Raw genomic sequence first — 23,488 nt, forward strand, 5'->3', positions numbered from 1 at the left:
AGTGCCGATTGTGACACGGACCATTCCCTCGTGGCCAGCAAGGTGCGAATATTACCCAAGAAGCTGCACCACGCCAAGAAGAAGGGTCACCCACGTATCAACACCTGCTGTGCAAGCAACCCAGAGTGGTGTATATATATATATATATATATATATATATATATATATATATATATATATATATATATATATATATATATATACTGATACATGTATATTGGTGCATCAAGTGATGGCAGGGGAGGGTTTATTATGTTTACATTAGCTATATCCAGACAGATATAGTAGTTGGGTGCTTTAATAGATCATCTGTACAAACACAGTACCTGTAAGGCTAATTTAGGGCAGTCAAACTGCACAATCTAGGTGCCTGTGAGGATAATTTAGGACATTCAAACTGTAAAATCTAGGTACTTGTAAGGTTAATGTAGGATAGTCATACTGAACAAATATGACACCTGCAAGGTAAATTTTGGACAGTCAAATATCATTAACTGCTGTTGTAAAAATCTTGATACTATATAAGTACTCCCTCATTGTAACACTGTTTATGAGAGCCATGCTAAGAAGACTGCAGGCTAATTGTGAGGTCACCTTATATTAAGATATCATAAATATATGTAGTACAAGATACAATGTAAAATGGAAGGGCATAATAGCTCTGTAAAAATAAGTATAGAAGCTGATAAAATAAAAATTTGAATATAAAAGCGTCATTCTCAATGCTATTGTAAAATAAAAACAATTTTTTTGTTCTGAATCTAATAAACCTAAGAATATTTCATTGAAATGTATTTCTAGATCTTGAAATCAATACAGTTGCAAAGTATACTAAGAGTTTAATAATGTAGCAAATGTTTTATCAGTAGTCATACTATAATAATGCCTTCATTAGTGCTTGACTTCCTGATTAATACTCGATTCCCTAATTAGTACTTGACCAAATCAGTAACCTATGGTATAATTATATGTTATACGTATACTTGCACATATAAAACACTTACAATCCAACATCTCTGACCCATTCAAACTGTTACAGTGTCCATCTTATCTTTCCTGTCTATCATAGTATTCACCATTTGCCCTGCTGGATATCAAGTCCAACATTTCACATGTGGTGTCAATAATTTCAGCAAATAATAATGATAATAATAGTAATAAAAGAGCACGGATCAGTTAATTCGTTTGCTGTTATCTTCCCTTTTTTAGCAACAATAGTCTGCATGAATTGATTCAGGCAAGGTTAATTTTATTCAGGCATACCACCTCTAATAACACCATCTCATACCAGTAATGTGAACATAAAATAAGAAACATAGTTACTGAACCTAGCCAGATATAAATGTGCTAATAGAGAATAAATTAATTTTAGCAAGATAAATAACTATCACAATCAAACAACAGCATTTACCTCCCTTCTCTTTTGTATATGTGTTTTCACCACGCTATATGGATTATTTTAATGAGTTATAGCCACTGCATGTGATTTAAATTGAACAATATACAATATATAATTATAACAGATAATCATATATTATAGGTGAAAGAAACTGTACAATATGTAATTATAATTGTATGTGGTATGAATTAAAGAAACTGTCCAGCATGTAATTATAATTATCAACCATGTGAAATATTATGATTGTTTACACTACGTATGATAACAAATGAACTGGTATGAACAGAGTTTAACAGCATATCAGCACACTACTGGCTTTATATTACCAATTATAAGTTAGGTTTTAAAAATGCTATGATAAAAAGATCCAAAAAAATTAAGAAGAAAAATTCTTGCAAATATGATGTCCTACAGGATGAATAATAATATGTAAATTTGTTAAAATTCCTTAAATGTTATAAAAAAGATAATTTCTTTTAAAGGCATCAAAATAAAGGGTAACACATGATATATATATATATATATATATATATATATATATATATATATATGTTTAAAAAGTCAAACAATATTATGATAGTACCTCATAGAGTTTCTTAACTGAGTTCACATCTCACAATTAAACAGTCAGATTTTAAAATGGGAATTTCTAAATGTTGACAGACGAAGTCTATGTCAATAATTGTGCATCTGATGAAGCACCTGCATGTATAGACTTGGTTTATAAACTTATGACACTTTTAGCTGATTATTTGCTATAACATCCGATTGCAATTGAGGCAACAAGGCAGCCAACCTGGGTTAGACAAATAGGCATGTGATGGACATATTCAGGGTGGGGATAAGGTGTACTAGATGGACAAGTATATAATGGGTGGAAACGTGTGTTAGATGGAGAAGTACAGAGTGAGGAAAAATGTATTATACATATGGAGAAGTACATAGTGGCAAACGTGTGTTAGACAGATGGACAAGTAGGTGAATGAACAATGAATGAAAAAATGGAGAGACTGATGAATGGACATATGAATAGCATGTGCCCCGGTTTAAAAAAAAATGGACTGAAACAAGATTGAAAATGAATGGGTTACCATAATAGGATTAAGTGTAAAGACTAAAACACACTGTATGCAAATGAAATGTTTATAATGTTTATGATAATGAAGTATAAGAGTCTCTACAAACCCTCACCATAAATAGTAATGCATCAATGAAATTGGAAAAGAAATATAATGGTAAGTATACAACAACAACCACACATGAATATTCTTATAAGACTTACAATTTTGACACGATACGCATTGCTTTACACACCATGACACTAACACAAAAGATGAAGTTATACACTGCCGTGAATATTGTAGTTACTATAATAAAGGTTCTTCTAATAAACACCCTCCGCCTCCATTTTTTCTTCAAAGAAGAAGAAATTCCTATGTTATCAAGGCATTAAATCCATTCATATTAATGACTGTTACACATCCTATATATCCTTTATGGTATGTCGAAATAACTAATACAGTACACGTGTAATCCAATGACTGTTCTACATCATATACATCCATTATGGTATGTCCAAATAACTAATACAGTACATGTGTAATCCAATGACTGTTATACATCCTATATATCCATTATGGTATGTCTAAATAACTAATACAGTACATGTGTAATCCAATGACAGTTATACATCCTATACATCCATTATGGTATGTCCAAATAACTAATAACTAATGACAAAATATAATGTCTCTCCTTATTTAGTTTTTTGCATGGTCAATTTCAGACATAGCGAAGAAAACCTGAGGGAATAAAAAATGTTGTCATTACCTCTGGTGTTCTATCCCATGTCTCAAGTTTTTCATGGATACCTTTCCTAAAGTACTTAGACGAAACTTTGCAAACACATTTATCATATGAGCTAATTCATCCCTGACGAACATGTTGCTACTTGGAGATCCAATATGGACATTGCAGTTGTAAACTCTTTTGCATCTCCTGCTGAACATATTGTCATACGTAATTGGGGATTGTTCTTATCATTCTCTTATATATATTTGATTTCTATAGCATTCTTGACGTTCGGCCTGATTGTGCTTAAGATTTTCCATGATTATAACTACTAAACAAGAAGCTCATTCCAATTTGAGTTCAAGACTTAGTGGCATTTTCTATCATATGTGTTGTTATCCAGAGCAATCTATTGTTGCAAAGCGTCGGTATAAATAAATAAATGGAAGTTAAGTTAAAGCAATTTTGAATACCTATTTATATCAATATGTGGGGATCATAATGTACTCTTGTGTTCATATAAAATTATAAACTATTTATTTATTTAAATTATTCAGTGCAAAGACAAGGTACACATTGAAGGTTTGGGCTATACAAACTAAATAGGGACTACTGAGAAATAATTCAAAAAGCGCTTGGATTGTAATATTGTGGTGCATCAGGACATTCAATAATTGTGGTACGTTGGGAATTTCAAGACACTCGAAATATCATGGCATTCAAGACTATCGAAATTGATTACGGAACATACTGTATTTTATATTTGTGATAGGGCATTTAGTATTATTTGGGATTTAATTCATACTAATGTAAGTACCTCTTAAATATTCACTATATATTATAAAGTGTTTGTTGCACTTTTCATAAATTTTACTTTCGCTTCTTTTCTATTGTTAAATGGATAAATAAACTTCTTATAAGACCAATCAGAAATCCCTATCATTACCTAAATGCACTTAGTTTTAAAGAAATGACACATCATTTAGGACTGATGTAGGTCTTTTTGAACACAAACAATATAATAAAGTCAGTAGCAATTGCAAGTGGTCTTATTTCAAAGATATCATGGTCACGGTTTTCATTGAAAGTTATGCACTAGTTGGGTCACCAATCCTCTATCTGATTTTAGTTTGGAAAATTATGGACCATTCATTTCGATAAGTTTTATATAATTTATTGCTGATTCTGCGAAGCTTATCCCTATTCAGATATTAAGGTAGACATTAGGTGCTTGTATCTTTTGCAATCAGGCACCTTATCTTTAGCTGAGAAATCATCTAGCTAAGGTGTTCTTACTCCGAGTGTAGAGAGCTGCTGTATTGTACTGCTGAATTCTACTTATCTAGCAGTCTGTTGCATGGATATAACGTGTTAACTAAATTGCATGTTTTCCAATTCACTATTCACCTTCATTACTTCTACACAATGCAACATTTGCTGTTTCTTATATCCCTGAACCTACATGCTGTCAAACTAATTCTTCTCATAAATACATCACATTATATAATGTCCTCTTCTAAGATTTTTCAAATTAATTTCAGTTATATATACTTCGACTTCTATAATCTGTGGGATATGGAACGGATACCCACATTTATTATATGCTCATTTTTTTTTTCTCCGTTAACTTTACATCGTCAGAATCGTTCAGTATTTTGCGATATTGCATACCTCCATATTCCACTCACTTGCAGGACACGTGTTCCCAATAGTGCATTAGGAACTACTTTGTAAACAATTCATGTACACTCGTGTAGCAGACGCTTTGAGTTTAGGTTGATAAAATTTGTTTCTGATTGAATTAAAGCACATGTTTCGTGGACTGCCACATACTAGCTACTTTGCTGCATTCCGTGTTAACTTTACAATGTTTCGGATTTTGGCGATAGACGCAAGATTTCATAAAATTGGTGGGTAACCACAAAAGACATGCAAGTTACAAAGCATAAACTGTCTCCTTTAGCTTTTAATAAGAATGGCAAAAATATACTTCGAGTATTACAGTTTTACATCCTGAATTTCCTCAAAATGTACTTTCTTAGTTCTGCAAATACGAATTACATGAGCCATGCCATGATTTCTCAAGCTTGATTATGCATTTGTACTGTTATTTCGACTACATTCCTAATGCAATTACACACCCCTTACTCCAATCCAAATGAAATAAACATTATATTCCATAGTGTCCATGTGATGATTGAAATTGAATAACTTCATATTTTTCCCACATTATAATTTTAAACATTCAATGGCAGAACAGATACACACTTGCAGATGTCAAGACGCTCCTCCGTCGCCGCTGAAATCCAATGTACTTCGTGTAGAATTGGCACATCCAGTCCATAATCACACAATTTCGAAGAAATGACAAAATTACCTAACTCTGTTCATTCCAGATCAAATAGAAAACGCACATTCAATCACAATATGACTCCAAATTTCAATTTTTAGTAGACCAAAATGCCGTTTTCTTTCGAAAGTTATGTCTGGGCGGAATTTAGTGCTCATTAATAATGTTGTTGTTGTGTAATGATGAGTCTGCGCTTGTGTATTTAGTTTAGAATACGGCATACATTCAGTTAATTTGTTTCGTGTAGTGTATTTTTGTTTACATAATTAAGCCTTAGGAAGAATAAGAAAATGAGAAGATAATACAAAGTTTACTGCATTTATATGGGAAAATATGAACTCGTATTTTTGGATAGATATAATGCACTATCAAGGTCATGCAGTATTTCCATCTGAAAAACTCTCTCATATTTCCCATATAAATGCAGTAACCTATAAATATAAAGAGAGAGAGAGAGAGAGAGAGAGAGAGAGCGAGAGAGAGAAATATATACTTACATATGTACATTTACAGAGCGTCTAATGTTGCCACATCACTATGCATATATGTGTACATTCGTGTTTTGTTGATTTCTGCGTATATATAGACTGTATAGTATATATATATGGACTGTATTGCAATAATTGTTGTATTGTAGCGATTGTACTGCCACATCATTGAGAGACGTTCAGGTACATAAGCGTTAGTGATTTTAATAAAACATCAGACATAAGAAACAAATTTATACAATGATGTTGTTTTCCTTCATTTTGTGTCTAAATGTTCAGGACAAATTAAAATTACTGCGTTGTCTCGATCGGAAAAAAATGAGACCGTTTCTCCGTATGTCTGATGAAATTTTCAAATGGCAATAACCCTGCTAGTATGGGCATGATAACATAGAAAGCCAAAAAACAAAAACAAAAAACGTGTTAAGTAAACAAAACTTTGTCTTAATTCCAATTTGTAATATTGACATAATAATCATCATTTACAATGGTTATTGAGTTTTTGCTCCATGTTTTCTATTTTGTTATTCATGTTGACATAATTCACACGTTTCTACATCGGACTAAACTTGCATGTCATCATAATAGTGGTAAAATAAAACATTCTATAATACGCTGTAAGGAAGGGTACACAATAGTTTTTATTATTTTGTTTGAATTAGTACTGAAAGGTGCTGCTTTGCTTTTTATTCCTTTTTGATTCTAATCGGAGTTTCTCGATATAACACTGTTCAAAATTTAGATGTAGAAAAAATTTGCAATGGGATCCGTAGTTAAAAAAGCGGAGAAAGTGAGCTGAAAGCCCACAGTGAACATATCATTTACACTTCTCGCCCATTTTTACAATGTTGTCTGTTCATTATGCTCTCCTTCTACCATGCATCACTTATTTTATTTATTAAATCTCCCATGTTACATAATTATCCAGATAAGGTATCACATGGTTACAATGTCAGCCAGTCTCAATGGAAATTGACAGCCGAAAAGAGATATTGAAAGCATGACAGTATGTAATTTATTCTCTTACTTTTTGTCAAGCAGGGATCCAGGTTTACCGAGTGGTCTAAAGCGCTTGTTTTTACCGATCACTACCATTTCACCTCTGTCCGAAATATTCGAGTCTCGGCCTTGGCCGATGTGGTTATATGATATAGCTACCAGTAGGTTATCGTTGATCGGTGGTCCTCGTCTGTTTTTTTTTTCCGGATTCGTTCTCCACCACTGATAGTATGTACAATGTATTGCCTATCTTGTGCCAGGAAATTGCGTTAAACCCAAAACAATGACAGCACATTATCAATAACGTATTAGGCATCTTTGTGTGACAAACCTATAAATATGAGAATTTGGCAAGAAAAACAGAATGCATTTGTTACCATTATGATGCAGTCCGACACGCACGGAGGTACTGGGCTACAAGACAAAGCTCTTTATTTGACTGTCCAGTGGAACATATAAATGTGATATCGAAGTGCATGCATTATATTTTTTTATTATAGCAGAATTACTTCGCTCACAGGGCAAAGGGTAATGCATGAATACTCCTACAAATACTTATCATTGTTATAAATCTCACCCTCCAAAACGGGAACTTCATAACGCTTACATAACGGATGTTGAATGCTCTAATGTATTTTCTTGAATTTGACTTTAATTCTCCTCGTTTGCCATCAGTTATTTAAATGTTACTATGTACTATAATTGTCCACTCAAATATGAAATCTCATGTAAAAGAGAATGAAATCAAGTTGTCAAATATTTCGAACCTGATTCTGCTAGTTTGTCTTTCAAGAATGTCCACACATACACATACAGAAATGGCATTGTGTCTTTTCATAGTGCAAGAATACAACATAGAGTGTCCATTTTCGTTCTTGTATTGAAATAGTCCAATGACCAGGTGCTTGACTAATAGGTTGCATGGCGTTTATGAATCAAAATGTCAGCACAGTATTTCAGTCAAAAATAATGTTCACTATAATATTTACACATGTTGTATATGAAATGATCATTTAACAAGTAAAAAATTATCATAAATTTGCAAAGACAGGAAAGCAGAAACTAATGACATATACAGTTTGAGCAGACATAAGAAGATGAACTATGGTTGAAAGGTTTATTCTATTCTGAACACTTCGTTCTCCCTGCCACTTTTCAGAGCACATTTTACGGCCTCCTCGGTACAATTTTCTTTAATCTGTTCAGATTTAAATTCAGCGAAGTGCAAATGTAATATTATATACGCCGTTCGAGGGCTCAGTGAGTGAAAAAGAACAAAAAAATAAATAAATAAGGAAACAAAACGCAAACAGTAGAAAGTGCAGATTTGGATGCCATCTCATTTGTTGTATTATGAAGCAGCCAACTCTGTCAATTATGGATATGATACTCGTCACTGACAAATCAGTCTATTTCTTTGTTATGTTGAGTCTAAGTAACAAAATATGCAGGTTTAGTTAAACATTTAGAGGTATTGTATGTACTTTGTGGTTAGTTAATTTGTTTTGTCTCATCAAAATAAGGACTGGACGGAATTGTAACATTCGTACTTTTAAATACGGGACAGTCCGCGTAGTAATTTAATTTAAATGAACGCTGTTGTGGACTAATCCTTTGAAGCAATATCCGCATTTCATTTGCATTTTAATATAAACATTATTATATGATTTCAGGAAGAAAGAGAGATAAAAGAAAGAGTAAGTATTGAGACATCTGCTTTCACAAAATAAGACGAAATAATGCAATGCATACGACTATTATTTCACTGCTAAGACTAGTGAATTTATTAAAACAAAAACAAACTATTTCTCGAATTTACCTCGTATTTAATCGAACATTGCTAATATTAATTATATGTTTCATGATCTGGAAAGATATAAAAGATCCATAAACGTTTCCTGTCATGTCATTATCAATATAGCCATACCGCTTAGAAACCAACAATTTTTCCTAGTGCATTTAACCTTTTTCAGTATATAGTGCAATTATTGTGTTTGTTCAAAAAAAGTAATTTTTTACTTAGTTGCAAAACGACAATGCTTTGCTAAATAAATACGTTAAGATGGACGCTTTTTTCGACCAAATGATCGAAAATGAAAATTGGTGACATTCTGATGTCCATTATCGCCGATACAATGCATATTTTGAAAATCTCTCTATAGCTCAACAAAAAGACATATTGAAATGGTGGTTTCAAAAGAAGACGTTTTATTATGTCTAGTTGATTCTAAATGAACGTTTTGTTTTGATATATATATCAACAGCGCCTATTGGGTTTATACAATTATGATCGAATACTCGTCCATGTAAATCAAAGAAATATCTACCAACAGCCTCCATCGGGGTCCCATTACTTGCTTGCAAACTGTATTTACTTGCAGAGCAGTTATTCGAGGAGCGAGATTATAACGCTACTAATCTTCGTTTGAGCGGGATCAAATTGGGTTTATTATCGAGCTGACGATACAATTTCGTGAGGATGCCTTAAACCATACTGAAGTTTCGGAAACTTTCCGTTGAGTTAAATGCGTAACTATGTCGTTACTAAGTCCTGACGGGGAAACCGTAGATTGACCGATTGATGAAAACAAGAACATAATCACAACGACTATAATTTCAGTTTCGAAAACCAGCTTGATAAACAAATTATACACAGCCCAGTATAAATCCGTACGGCTGTTTGTCCCGGCAGTTTAGACTAATTTAGGTAGTTTCCAGATGTGCGTGTGTTGAAGTTTCTCCGCTGAAGGTCATTTATAACATCCACCCTAAATGTGTTGCCACTAGTCGGCAGAACTATAATGTGGTCGATTAGCGCCATTCAAAATGTTCCTGCTCCCACAGATGACACAGATGTAATAACAAGAAATGTACTGAAGCAATATATAAACGTTATTATTTGAACAACCCCTGTGACAGATACGGACTTTTTTCCACGAATGATCAAAGTGTAGAAGACTTCGTAGCATCCTTGACAAGATAAACCGGTATAAATAAAATCAAATGCAACCCAAAATAAATTAAACACTGCTATGTCTTCGACTCGTGCTTACAGTGGGATGGAAACTATTTCAAAAATAAGTACAATGAAATCACTGCGATCAACAACCATATGTGGGAGACCGTAGTGCTGAAACTATGACGTACGGTCAGAACACTAGTCCTCAAAGGTAAATATTTCAAATAATTATGATCCAAATTCAAAGAATAATTTATGTCACGTGCAATATAGTCCTGAATACATAAAAAATTAACAAAATACTGAATAGATGAAACGAAAAGTAGAACACATTTCCAGTATATTTTGGGAGTCGAAGTAAACAATCTTATCAGTTCACTACTGAAACGTCTAAACTGGCGCCGCCTGTAGTCGCCAAGGCGATTAATATACAAGAGTTATTGCCTTTACCTATATAACACAAACCGAATCGACGAGTTCTCGGTTATTGGGACTCGTGGATTCTGGAGGAGCTAGGGACTATTGCCCTAAGGTGAATGTGATCGAGGAGCGTATTCGAAAGCGAAATATGTTTAGCGAAGTAATACACATCATGGAACGAACATTACTCCACCGAGTTTAAACCAAAGCTGCTAACATAGTCTGGGTTAAATCAATATTGCAAATACATAACTTGCTTCCAGAAACTTATGTGAACAACTCAGCCGTGGCAAATAAATATGCGATGCTATTTGGACACAATTTGAGAAGATAAGGATACGAGAGTTTCAATGAAAGGCAACTTTCATCCCTCACGCAGGGATCATACCATTACACGGCCATAATGCCGAATTCCAGGTGTATACAATAATCAATATTATTACGCGAAATGCATGCAGATATCAAACTGGGGATCACACGAGAGCATTACCATCTATACCTCGTTAATATTAAATAACTTAGACTTGATCAAGTCGTCAAGCCTTATGTAAAATCGGGTATGTTACTGTTGATTGAGAACTATTTTAATAGGAATTTTCCTCAGTCAGCACTGTAAAATTGTGACTAACATCAGCATGGTTGCGACAAGACGACTCGTCACGTACCTAGTCGATATTGCGTATGATAATGAATATTTCCACATTATTAATAGGAAATTAGCCCACACCAGCCCGACTTGATATTGCAACCATGTTGTTGTGTTTTTTATATTTTGGTGTAATCTTTGTCCTTGATGGCGGGGTAAAGTGTTCTATATTTATAGAAAATGTTGAATTCCAATCATTTAAAAATTGACATCGAGAAGCTGATTTTCTTTAATAAGCTACGTCTATCTCTATGCCGAGGGTAATGTTGATTGGGATCAAGGAGTTTTCATTGTTATAGGAAATGAAGTCAAACAACATCCGTCGACATGCAATTCATTTTTTATGAGTTATACAATTTTATCACACGTAGACTCATATACTAGTACGTTCGCCTTCTACACGATTGATAACTCAAAGCAATTTTAGTCATTTTATTCTTCTTCGGATAAACTGTATTGATAACACCTGTCGATGTGAAAACAAATTGCAAACAAATAGCCATCTGATTGACATCTATATCTGATTGACAGAAGGGTTAATTGTGCTAATGCGACTTAACCATGCGCCAGTATATCAGACACATCAGGAAGTTATATTTTTGAATAGGAAAATAAGAACATATAAATATGTTTGTTTGTTGGTATCTGTATGATTAAGTACGTCGTTTGTACCTATACAGTCACGCCTATTTTATGTAGCGCAAGTTATTGCGGCTCCTTTTTTAACTTTTCTGAATAAAGACAAAGAAAAACGTTCAAATACGGATATTTGCATATGACACAGCCTGTCTAGTAGATTACGTTAAACGGCAACTATTGTGGAATACTCAGCTAAAGTAGTGACAGTTGTACTTGTACGTCCCATTTTTGAGACCAAATAGCAACGTTTGTTTCTAATATCACCTTTGTTATATTTTTTTTCAGGAAGAAAAACAGATTCAGGCATCTGTAAGTATAAAAAATATATGTCCCCTCAGTCTACTATGAACAAGTTATGTATTTTATATGGTTCGCAAGACGCGTACATGCATTAAAATAGGTATTCGTTAAAGTTTAAGTTATGCTTTACTATAAAGTATAGTTACCGTTTTATTATCATGCACCTTTTTCATATTTTGGATGAAATTTCAATAACATTATTTCAGATCACACCAGGTTTTATAAATGCTTTAGATTCCCGCATAATGAGATTATCCTCTTTTTGACTCATACTGTACATTAAGACATTCTTAATACAGGTTTATTTTCTCTACCGACAAAGGGAGACGTAATTTTTTAATACAAATATGAGAAACCCAATTGAAGGCGCGTCCTTTATTTAGAGTTTTGTTCATGCTACACCACCGAAAGTATATTTCACAGTTTCTAATATCAGTTTATTGTGTTCTTTCAGCGCTCGGCGGGATATGTAAGTACTAAACTGTGCACGAACACGCATTACATGATAGATATTACTCGAATTTAAATGTTATTTGACCACTGATAGCAAAGTCATCAATTCATTTATCATATAATTTAACAATCATTTTGAGAATCAGATGTTCATAGCAATAGTTTAGGTTACATTAAAGTCTACTAAAGGTTTTTCTAGAGGGAGTATCGAAGTTTTCTTTCATATTATTCAATATCACAGGATTCGTGTTATTATATGGGTATAAATATTCTGCAGAGTAATCAAGGCGTACACTGTTATAACAAATAAGAAATACATAGTGGACAGTGAAGATTATAACGAACGTATGCTCATTGGCAAGGTAACGACCAGACGTTCGTCATTATTGCTAAGTAATTATGAACTAATCATTGCATAATGATGCATTCCCCATGCATTTGCCTGGTAAAGCCTTCGTTGTTTTACTTGATTTCATCTTCCTCAAGGGTATATTGACTACCTATCATTGATTATGTTTACATCATGTTTGTGTTGTAGAGACGGACATATGGTGTTATTTTTTAATAAATTGGAATAATACTTATGTATCACATAACAACTGTGTTTGTAGATATATAGGCTCTGTTTACCTTTAGCTTCTCTGAGAATTATATAGACATTTACCTGAAATTAGTAATTGTACCATACATAATGTACGTACATGTGAAACCTGGTGCTAAGCGAGGAATATGTACTTTGTAAGCTTGGAACATGTTTGATAGTATTAATCTTCTTTACTTTACACTTAATCATCTCAAGCACATATGGGATAAACAGAAAGGAAAATGTATACTGATGTAGCAGTTTGTGTATTTCTTGCTTCATGACAAAATATGTACGGGTTGTAGCAGTATGTGTCGTTCTTGTTTAGAGATAAATGTGGCTACTTTTCAGTGAGATTTAGTTTCTGATACGATCACTGTTCTTAAATAATAGATACTTTGCAAGAAGCGGATTAGTCTTGGGACAGATAAACATGTACTATTAAAGAAACGATAGAGAAATGGAACAGTGACAAAATTAATAAAGCCACACAATTGTAACTAAAGTAAGTGTAACCAGGATCAAGCACCAGGTAAATAAAAAAGTGTTTGTATGTGGCAGTAAGTACTATATATGAAATAAAGGGCATTACATATCAATAGGTTGTTATTCAAAAAGATTTGCCAAGTTTTATAATTGGTCTTTACAGATTTGGTTTCATGAAACGATAATATGTCATTGCTATGGTACGAGATGTTAGACCTAATTAGGGGATGCATTTTATTGCATAAGGAAGCTATACCACCTACCTTCACCAACATTAATCTATTGCATACATCGTCATTGATATAAAACAAACAGTCAACACTGCTTATAGGAAGTATCTCTATCACTTTCTTGATTGAAACAACAATACATTACATCTGACACCTTTAAAGTGTCAATCAGTCTCTCAAATAAATCATTGCCTTCTACAAGTAGCTTCTCGTAGCCTAAAAAAAGGTGGTTCACTCTGTCGTCACTCTCTTTTCCATATATTAACACAATATATAATTAGATACGCGATGCACAAATACTTTTCACTACTTCAGACAGAGGCCATTCACTCAGTGTCAATAGTTCAAAGAAAACCACATGTTACATATCGTTAAATCCGAATGAATATATCTGAAGTTAGTTCCATTAACCATTAATTCAACATTTTCTCTCCAGACTGTTCATTCTTGACATTCAACAGCATAACTAAGGAATAGCATAACTAATGTGTCGATTCCAAACGATTTTTTATGCTCTTGCTACATGTCTGAAATGATATCGTCCGTGCCGTAATTCTTAGCAATTTTGTAAATGACTTATTCTATCCTTACTGATTTAAAGAGTCTTTTAAATACTGATATAGACAGGTAAACGTAGTAAGCATACTTTTTCAGATATATGTCACTCCTTACCCGTTGATATTCTGTTGAAAAGGGATACTTTCGCCTTATCTGTATATGTTTGGCTGCATTTCTATTACATAACACGGTTTTTCTGTCATTGAGTGTGTGCTACCATGTTACACATTTGAATAGAACAGATGGTAGAATACTTATTTTTCCAAATTGTTAAGGGATTTATTTCGCCGTTTGTGATATAGATACAATAAAAATGACTTTAACAGTAGTTTTCTCCCGTCACGTGCTCCTTCTCCAGCGTTATATGGTTTTAAGTTGTGTGTTAGAGGAACGCCAGGATACTACTTAGTTTAAAATGGATGGTTTTGAGATTTGTCAAACAGAAAAGCGGAAGAAAGTATACATTCTTTTGTTAATTAATTCAAAACAGAGTCTTTGCGGCGTTATATATGTCTTCACCTTTTTGCGTACTTAGATCTTTTCCCAAGTAACTGTTATATCGAATGATGCGAAGGAACCATTTTAGTGATTTCGTCATGTAAAAGAAGCAATACACGTGGACACCAGCAATGTTATAGACCACACAAGGAATGGTTCAATTCAGTGATCACATTATCTGTTAATACGATCAAGATCTGTTAAAGTTTGATAAGATATGTTTATTATGATCAGCTGTTTTCTACAAAATAAAAACAAATGTCGCGCTCTCGAACGAGTCTTTCATGATGCGAAATGTTATTTATCGTATTCCAAGTCTTAACATCTTGTACATTAAATAACAGTGCCAACTGCATAGCATGTGGTAAAATTAACAAGACACGTAACGTATACATCGATATCTCTATCCATATAATATCATATCGTTTTCTTGATACAGGTAGCTGTAGTTCTACTAACGGAGTGGTTTCTAAAACAGTTATAATGGATGTTGGAAAGAGATCTGTTCTGAAAAAAAAAAGATAGAAATACTATTGTATATATTGTCATACGACTGTTTGAAACACTGGAGCTATTGTTATATCCTGCTTATAATTAATATCTAATTTCTTCTTCCTCCGAACTTGTAAGGTATAACTTTGCATTGTTTGAAGCGGCTCGGGGATTGCCCTGTCTAGTACACTTTTGTGAATATAATGTCAAGTCTTGTCTTTATTGAGGGATCTAACGTCAGAGCGGAGTTCTTCTTTAGCATGACTTTCTTAATAATTTATCAAATTAGGTATCTTTCTTTGCTTCAAACCGATGCTAGGATTATTGTCATACGGATAAGTATCGTCATGTAATGACAACTAGATAAATCATCTTGCCCATAACTCTCCAAGAGAGTTGAGAGTTGAGGTCGCATAGAACTATTATTCCGTTTGCTAAAATTTCAGAAATGCAATCCTGTTTAAATATTTCCTTCCATGAAAACAATCTCACTGAGTTTAGAAAACTCTGCAGTTTTCTCAAGCTTACTACACTGTACTATGTCGTACATTTTTTATTTTCACTACTTCGTCTGCAACAATTGTTTAACATTCTTATAATTCGTGAGTGACCGATATTCCCAGCCTTGTGAACACCAAACGAGTTCCATTTTCTACGTATCTACTGCGTTTCGTCATGAACACATTTTTTTACGGTTAGTTGTTCAGAAAACGGATTACCATACGAACAAACTCATGTTACGGACAGAAACGTAGATGTCTCGTCCTCCAGTCTGTTCATCATGCTATCAAAAACAACTCCAATAACGACATTCGTCGCTCGTTTGACCATATGCAGTAACTTTAAAAGTTTGGAGCCTATTGTTTTTTTTTTTTTAATTACTCACTCATCTGTCTTGTCGATGTTCTCTTCCATTTTACATACGTTGTTATATACCCCATGCCTTGTCGTGATTTGCACAAACGACAACAACATGATAATTTCAACTATTCATAGAGATATTGGCCTTAACCACTAAAACAAACTTATTTTTGCAATGCAATATGGTCTGTCAGAGATTTAGATGGTTTCGAGGCAAAACTTATACAATATTGTTTCAATTCTTTCATTGTTTTGAAGTGGCTTGCTAAACTAGTAAGTAGATACTGGCAACATGGTTCCTGATGCATACTATTTACATTTATATTTAGATTTTACAACTACATCTAACGTTCGATTTTTACGAGCTCCCAACACAATAATAACGCACATGGACTTTCAGTACAAGATTGCTATTCCCAGAGCACCATGTCCCTTGGTCTTCTTCAAATTTCACTGTTAGCCTACTGCTCGAATATGAAAGGATTTAATCACGGGATTTATGCTGTGCAGGAAATTAAGCTCTCCTTGTATAATATATTACCCATTGAGTTAGTGTAATGTCTACACCGTTTAATAATCAATTGATGTACGGTGAATCGTAGGTTGTCCCTTTTACGTTCCATGTCATTTGCCGATACGTATAGTCAGATATTTGACGGCCAAAATAAATAATTTTGATGAAGTGCAGCAAAGATCATTGATTGCTGAACCATAATTTACGTATGTTATAAAATGTTCATTTCTCTAAATTCGATAATAGCGGCTATTGTCACCATCGACATATTTCTCATATTATAAACATGCACAGATAACTGGCGTCTAATAACCTTTCTATGAAACCTTTTCAAAATCTGACCCTTCATACTAGCCAAAGTTTTAAAAGGTTTGCGTGTCTCGCCTGAATCCGCTTTGTTCCATCATCCTTCCTGGTACACTTGTTTATCTCTACGCAACAAATATTTACTTGTATCCTTCAGATTATAACTCGACATTAATATGAATTGATAACAGTTCTGATCCCTTATTTTATGTTAGTTGCGGTAACTTTGTTTTTATGAATTTTATCCCTTTCTTTGTCGTGGGAGCTCTTGTTGTTGAGATCTTAGCGTTTTGTTCTTGCAGTTGCTTCTCCAATCTTTCTCATTTTGACGAGTCATGATAATATTGGTAACCTTCCTCTCCGCTATTAGTGATTACCATCACTTCTTCATTCAAGAACTATGTTTACCAATGCGACAGCTCAGTCGGTCCCTTGTCAAGTTGATATGTTTGACTGAAATTAAGTCACGAAGATGTGTATATATATTTGAAAACTATATTAGTCAGTATAATAAGTCATGTTACATATTAAAAGGCTTGTCGTCAATTGAAACCAGTAGCATAACAACATGTCAAATGTATGAGTTTCCTAACTCAACATCCTATAACGAGAAACGTATGGAACTCCCAGAAAGCAAATTGGTACGAAAGTTACCCAAATTAACCGTTTTGCATTGCTAAAGGTTATCTTCCTAATAGCTTAGAAGATATTTTTGGCAGAATCAGATAAATACTTTAAGGAGAGAAAGTGGTGAAAACAATTGTGCTATTACTTGTTGCCATCGAAATGTGTCTGGACCTTTGAAGCTGAATACCTTTGTCGGTAAACTTGCAGCAGAACAAATACACTTATTTTTCACATTTTTAGCCATTATAGAGCTGTTAATAATCCAATCAATAAATAAAGAGAGATAAAGATATATAAGTGGTTCCGTACAACTAATTAGTGAATATGATATTGTACGCTGTAAATTTACGTTGATAAATCCTACTTACAGATTGACAGTTGATATTATAATCAAGCAACATTATTCCAAAGTTATTTTTAATTAGTTTAGCTGGATGATTTGAAAAGGAATAATACAACGTTTGAACTTGTACATAGCTCCTATTTGCATATAATGAAATGAATTGCAAAATGTACCAAACATAAAGACAAGTATAATGTGATGTTCTAACAAAAGAAGAATAAAACGTAGTGCTATGTGAAGATGGTAGAGTGAGAACAGAAAAGACAGGCAGAATGAAGGAATTAAAAATACATAATTTGACTTGAACAAGATAATTACCCCACACTCCCGACTTTGCTTCTGGGTGGGAAATATAATATAACCCAAACTAACTCAATTATAGCATATCCCATTAAGATATAATTAAATTAACATATACACCAACACACAGATATGCATAACTTAGAGTGGAATTTGTTCCACTTGAACTGGGTCATGACAGAGTTACGATGGTCCGATTGTGGTAAAGAGAAACCTTTAAAGAGATAACTCTTTGAGTTGTAGTGTGTGATAGTTAACATTAAAAAGGATAACGCGTAATAACTTCTTTAGGATAGCAAATATATTACTGTCTGTAGTATATCCATTTTTCCTAGTAAATCGAAAATAAGGAAGGCTTGCATTATAGAATTGTAATACATTATACAACTTTAAATATGAAGACTGCCATTTACTAGTTAGCTGCTTACAAAGTCAATACATCTGCGAAGATGATTCCCATGTTTATTAGCCAGGTGAATTTACTCTATCTTTCTCTCTCTATCTCTCTCTATCAAAAAGATATACACAACATTGACAGTTGCCATCAGTTACAAATGACCTGCTTGCATGTGAAAATAATAAACTTTGTCAAAATACTTGAACTAGGTGTTCTTAAAAACACTAAACGCACCCTGTGCCCTCATTCAGAGTTTACACTGTAACATTGCCCTTTTAGTTATTGATATGAGCTAGTGGTATAAAAGGAAACTTAAAGATGTTATTCTTGTTTTGATGCTTAATGCCATTTCTCGGTACACGATAGGAAATATATGGCTGCCAGTATATGTGGTCTAGGTAGAATCTCCAGCAAGAACCTCTTACCCACATGAAACTACTGGTAGCTTTCTCACATATCTAGATTGGCCTAGTGCGAAACTCGAACCCAAGAGGGCAGAAGTGAAATGTCAGTGATCGAGAAGGCGAGCGCTTTGGACGAGTCGGTCACCCGGTTCCCGAAAGTTACAGAATGAGAGCTTTTACTTCATTAATTTAAATGTTTTATAATATAGCAAATCTACGTTTAAGAAATTCAAACCCCAAATCGTTTGCTGATTTGGTTATTCTTTCTTTTTTCTCTTTCTTCGAAGCTTAGTTTGTAGGTAAGTCCGTTTGGTTCCATTTTGATCTCCATCATACAAGAGGTAGTCAATTCTGGGGGCAACATCAGTCATTGACATTCTTCTTAAAATCATTAGGAGATGAGGGACAACGCTTATTATATGAACAACTTTGACAGTATTACAATATGGGGTAGGCTATATATTGTCCTTCCTATGTCATAGTAATGTCTGCAAAGGCTATTACTTCTTCTGTCTTGTTTCAAATAGTTTCCCTCAAAATCGTTAGAAGTGCACATACGTTTTAATATATTCATATCGATTATTTAGAACAATCAGTTTTATTTTACCTGATTATAAAGGACGTTTCTGTTCATCATTTTGAGTATTACCTTCATGCAGTATCATTTTGGGGCTGTTCAGTCTATCAATATTGAATAACAGTTTATAGGGAAATGATCTCTAAGCTATATAAACCAAGCTATATTATGTTTGCGTTTAACAATGACCCTGCTTTTTTGTTTGTAAAACAGATTATTCAAAAGAATATATTACGAACTTGCAAGTGATTAAATCATTTAAATTCAATTTTGTTGAGGTCAAAGATGATATTTTTTTGCTTATTTACAGGCGAGCATAGATCTCGTAGAGTGAAAAAATGTTTATCACTTTCATCCAGATTATACATTTCTCCAATACGTTTCAAAACAAACAAATTCCGTAATAGGGCATTTTCGAAGTATTGATCCTACTCTCGATGCTTCTAGCTATAGCTGCCAACCAGTTTTAAAACGATTATATTGCATAATGGTACATTTTAAGGACAACATATTAAGAGAAACTCATTGAGTTTCAATTTGATTTTTGGATGAAATGTTTAGGTTCATCATGATACACACTTGTTGGTGAAATCCCTTTCTATCTTGCCTAGAGATAGTGATAGTCTAGTTTGTTCGTCTTACAAAACCGCAGCCTTATTCGTGCTGACATGATGCAGTTTACCTTTCCAAACACAGGATATAGCACCATATTCGAAACTGTATATGATATTTAAAAAATTAATGAAGTTGTTGATAAAATTTAGCACCTAAAAGTTCACATCAAATCCAATGTACGCACCAGAAAGCATAATATTATTCATGATCTAAGACACTAAATACAAAGTCGGTCCTAGTCTTATACATCCAAAAAAACATCAAACATCACATAGTGTGACTAAGAGAAATAACCTTAACTATGGTCACTTTGGCGGAATATTTACATCCAAGTCCGTACATTTAACAAATGGATTGGCTAGGTCGCATGCAAATTCCATCAAAGAGGATATAAATGTTTTTCTCCCCTAAAATATGATACATTTTTAAATGCAAAATACATTTTATGAAGCCCACACACGCATTTCCTTGGTACATTTCAGAGTAATCAACCTTATATATATATATATATATATATATATATATATATATATATATATATATATATATATATATATATATATATATGTCACATATTTCTTCAGATAAACCAGTCTTAATGAAAGTCAGCATTCCCGAGACCAATTATCACCATCATCAAACAAATAATCATCATTATTATTCATGATACAATATTCCTTAAAAAGTGATGGCATGTGATTCCTATACTCAGTGTATGGACGCTTACTTACATCGGTGTGGTTTTCTTTAAACACAACGCTTTTAGGAAGGCATGTTCTTCCGTGCAAAACCACTTAGGTGGCCTGTTGGTTAGGGCGTCCGCCTCGGATGCGGAAGGTCATGCGTTCGATCCCCGGCCGAATTGTACCAAGGACTTGCCAAAAAATGGTACCTACAGCTGCCTCTCTTGGCGTTCAGCAATAGGAGGTCAGTGTTAACACTGGTGGGCCTGCTTTCAGGATAATGTGACTGGGTGGGACATTATGCTACATATCTGCGGTATGATGCCCCAGTGATAGGCATCACTATAAACTGTCACACTGCAGACATCGTAGCGATATGACTAAACAATTGTCAAAGCTACGTTAAAACTCCAAAATCATACACACACACACACACACACACACACACACACACACACACACACATTTTCGTGCAACCATCAGTGACAGTAGGTCTAACGCGATGCTTAAGATACATTCTTTGCGAAGCGTTACACTGGGCACTTTTACGTGAGATCAATTGTTAATATAATAATTGTAAATATCTGACACAAAGCAATAAACACTAAAAGCATTGGAAATTATTAGCATTATATATATATATATATATATATATATATATATATATATATATATATATATATATATATATATATATATATATATATATATAATTGAAACACGCTACTTTTTATTTGGTGCTACACATTATGCAACAGTTTTTATTCAACATCCAAAACTATACATTTTGAGGTAAAACTTCAGGCTATTTTTAAGCCTATGTAGATATACCCTATTATGGTATATATTACTATGGCAGTAGTATTTTGTTTTGGTGTAACCCATTTTCAGCACGTGTTAGCCATACATGGCGGACAGTATATATGGTGGTGGAAGAACCCGGTAAAATTCCGTGAAGAACCACCGACCCACCCGAAGATACCTTCAAGCTTTCTGACATTTAAACACATTAACAGAACACGAGACCCAAATCCAAGCGGAGAGAAATAAGATGTCAGTGATTGGTAAAGGCGAGCCCCTTAGAACACTCGGACACTAGGTACCAAATAGTATGTTAACGTAGGGTCAATCACATTCTTATATAAAAGTACCAAGTTAAAGAACTTACGTTTGAAATATTAAATAATTCCCGTTAAATTTCGTACAATGGTAGTTATAAATAAAAATTATTCAACTCCAACCATGTGTCTTCATTTCAAGCCATTCATCTTGGAAATGGTGATTATTTCCATTGGACGTCGTGAAAATGAATGGAAACTTTGAGACCATTATTATGTAATATATACAAACTGATTAAATTAAGTGTTGTCAATAAGATATGTGTATCTTACTCAAGGAAACTAGGTGATTGAGGTAACTGGGATACAAACTTTGTCCATGCAGAATATATATCGGATAAGAAAAAAAAAAAGACTAACTGTAGATGACATTAATATTGAATCCGTAAATAGGTTTAAGTTAAAACATATTTATAGAAAGGAATATTTACAAAGTGTGACTTCATGTGGAAGATTTCTGTACACGCATATGTAACGCATTGATGAAGATTTATATAGCAGGCTTTCTATCAAAATTATACAGAGAAATATAAACAGGACAGTAAGAAACAGACAAACATAAAAGAAAACCTTGATCATATATTGGATTTTATTTCTCTCGGAAACCTCATTGATGTTATTGCCTACAATACACGAACTCGGCTTTCACATTTTTAAACAATAAGAAGGTCACATTTTACTTTGAGATAGACAGAGACAGATAAATGAAGCATGGACTCATAGCGATTATGCAATTGTATAAGGGAAAAAGCTTGCACATATTGAAACAATAAAGCTTCAGATATAACTGCAAGACAGGGAGAGAAAGACAGAGAGACGGGGGAGTTTAATAATGTGTGTAGTCTTAGTGATTATGCCACAGTATACGGGAGATGTATATTGTTGAATAAAATCTACAGAATGCTTGTTGTTTTTATAATAGGAAACATTCTAAAGATAACTAATGAGCCAAACGTACCTGTTTACAAAAACAAAACAATATATAAATTGTTGTTATGCAAATAAAATAAATATATAATACAATATATAGAATACAAAAATAGAAGTGGCGTATGTCGGGTTTATTAAGACAATTAAAATGTAAATGCTAAATAAGCGAGAACGATAAAGATCAAGAGACAGAGACAATCTACAGGGCTTGTTTAGAACCATATAATGACTATATACTGTAATTTACTTTGACAAGATAGTGAAAGACTCGTTATTTTCATTTTTAGGTTTCAATTCGAAGAATAGATAGCAATAATATAAATTATATAATATAACGACAAATGGATTAATTTAAAATGGAACATAAAGCTATTTTCTAGTTTAAATGAGTCTTTATGTTTTGTTTTTATCAGTTAAGACATATAAATGATGTAGCATGTATTGTGTTGCTAAAGGGTGCTACTGATGTCAGACAAATTATAACGATAAATCAACTCGGCGAAAGTGAGATTCAAGATCATT

The 23,488-nt window shown here is 33.5% G+C and overlaps 1 protein-coding gene across 1 annotated transcript in view; it reads left to right on the forward strand.

Moving 5' to 3' along the window:
• The window catches only part of LOC149770756 (E3 ubiquitin-protein ligase TRIM56-like), an 87,486-nt gene that overhangs the window by 37,644 nt on the left and 26,354 nt on the right, over nucleotides 1-23,488 (forward strand). Inside the window, exons 5-7 of the mRNA XM_089949163.1 lie at nucleotides 8,701-8,724; nucleotides 11,977-12,000; nucleotides 12,446-12,460. Of these exons, the coding sequence (XP_089805289.1) occupies nucleotides 8,701-8,724; nucleotides 11,977-12,000; nucleotides 12,446-12,460 (63 nt within the window). The remainder of the gene's footprint in view (nucleotides 1-8,700; nucleotides 8,725-11,976; nucleotides 12,001-12,445; nucleotides 12,461-23,488) is intronic.

The sequence above is a fragment of the Sinohyriopsis cumingii genome, unplaced genomic scaffold, assembly GCF_028554795.1.
Source record: "Sinohyriopsis cumingii isolate HCF-2022 unplaced genomic scaffold, ASM2855479v2 utg002414l, whole genome shotgun sequence".
NCBI lineage: Eukaryota > Metazoa > Mollusca > Bivalvia > Unionida > Unionidae > Sinohyriopsis > Sinohyriopsis cumingii.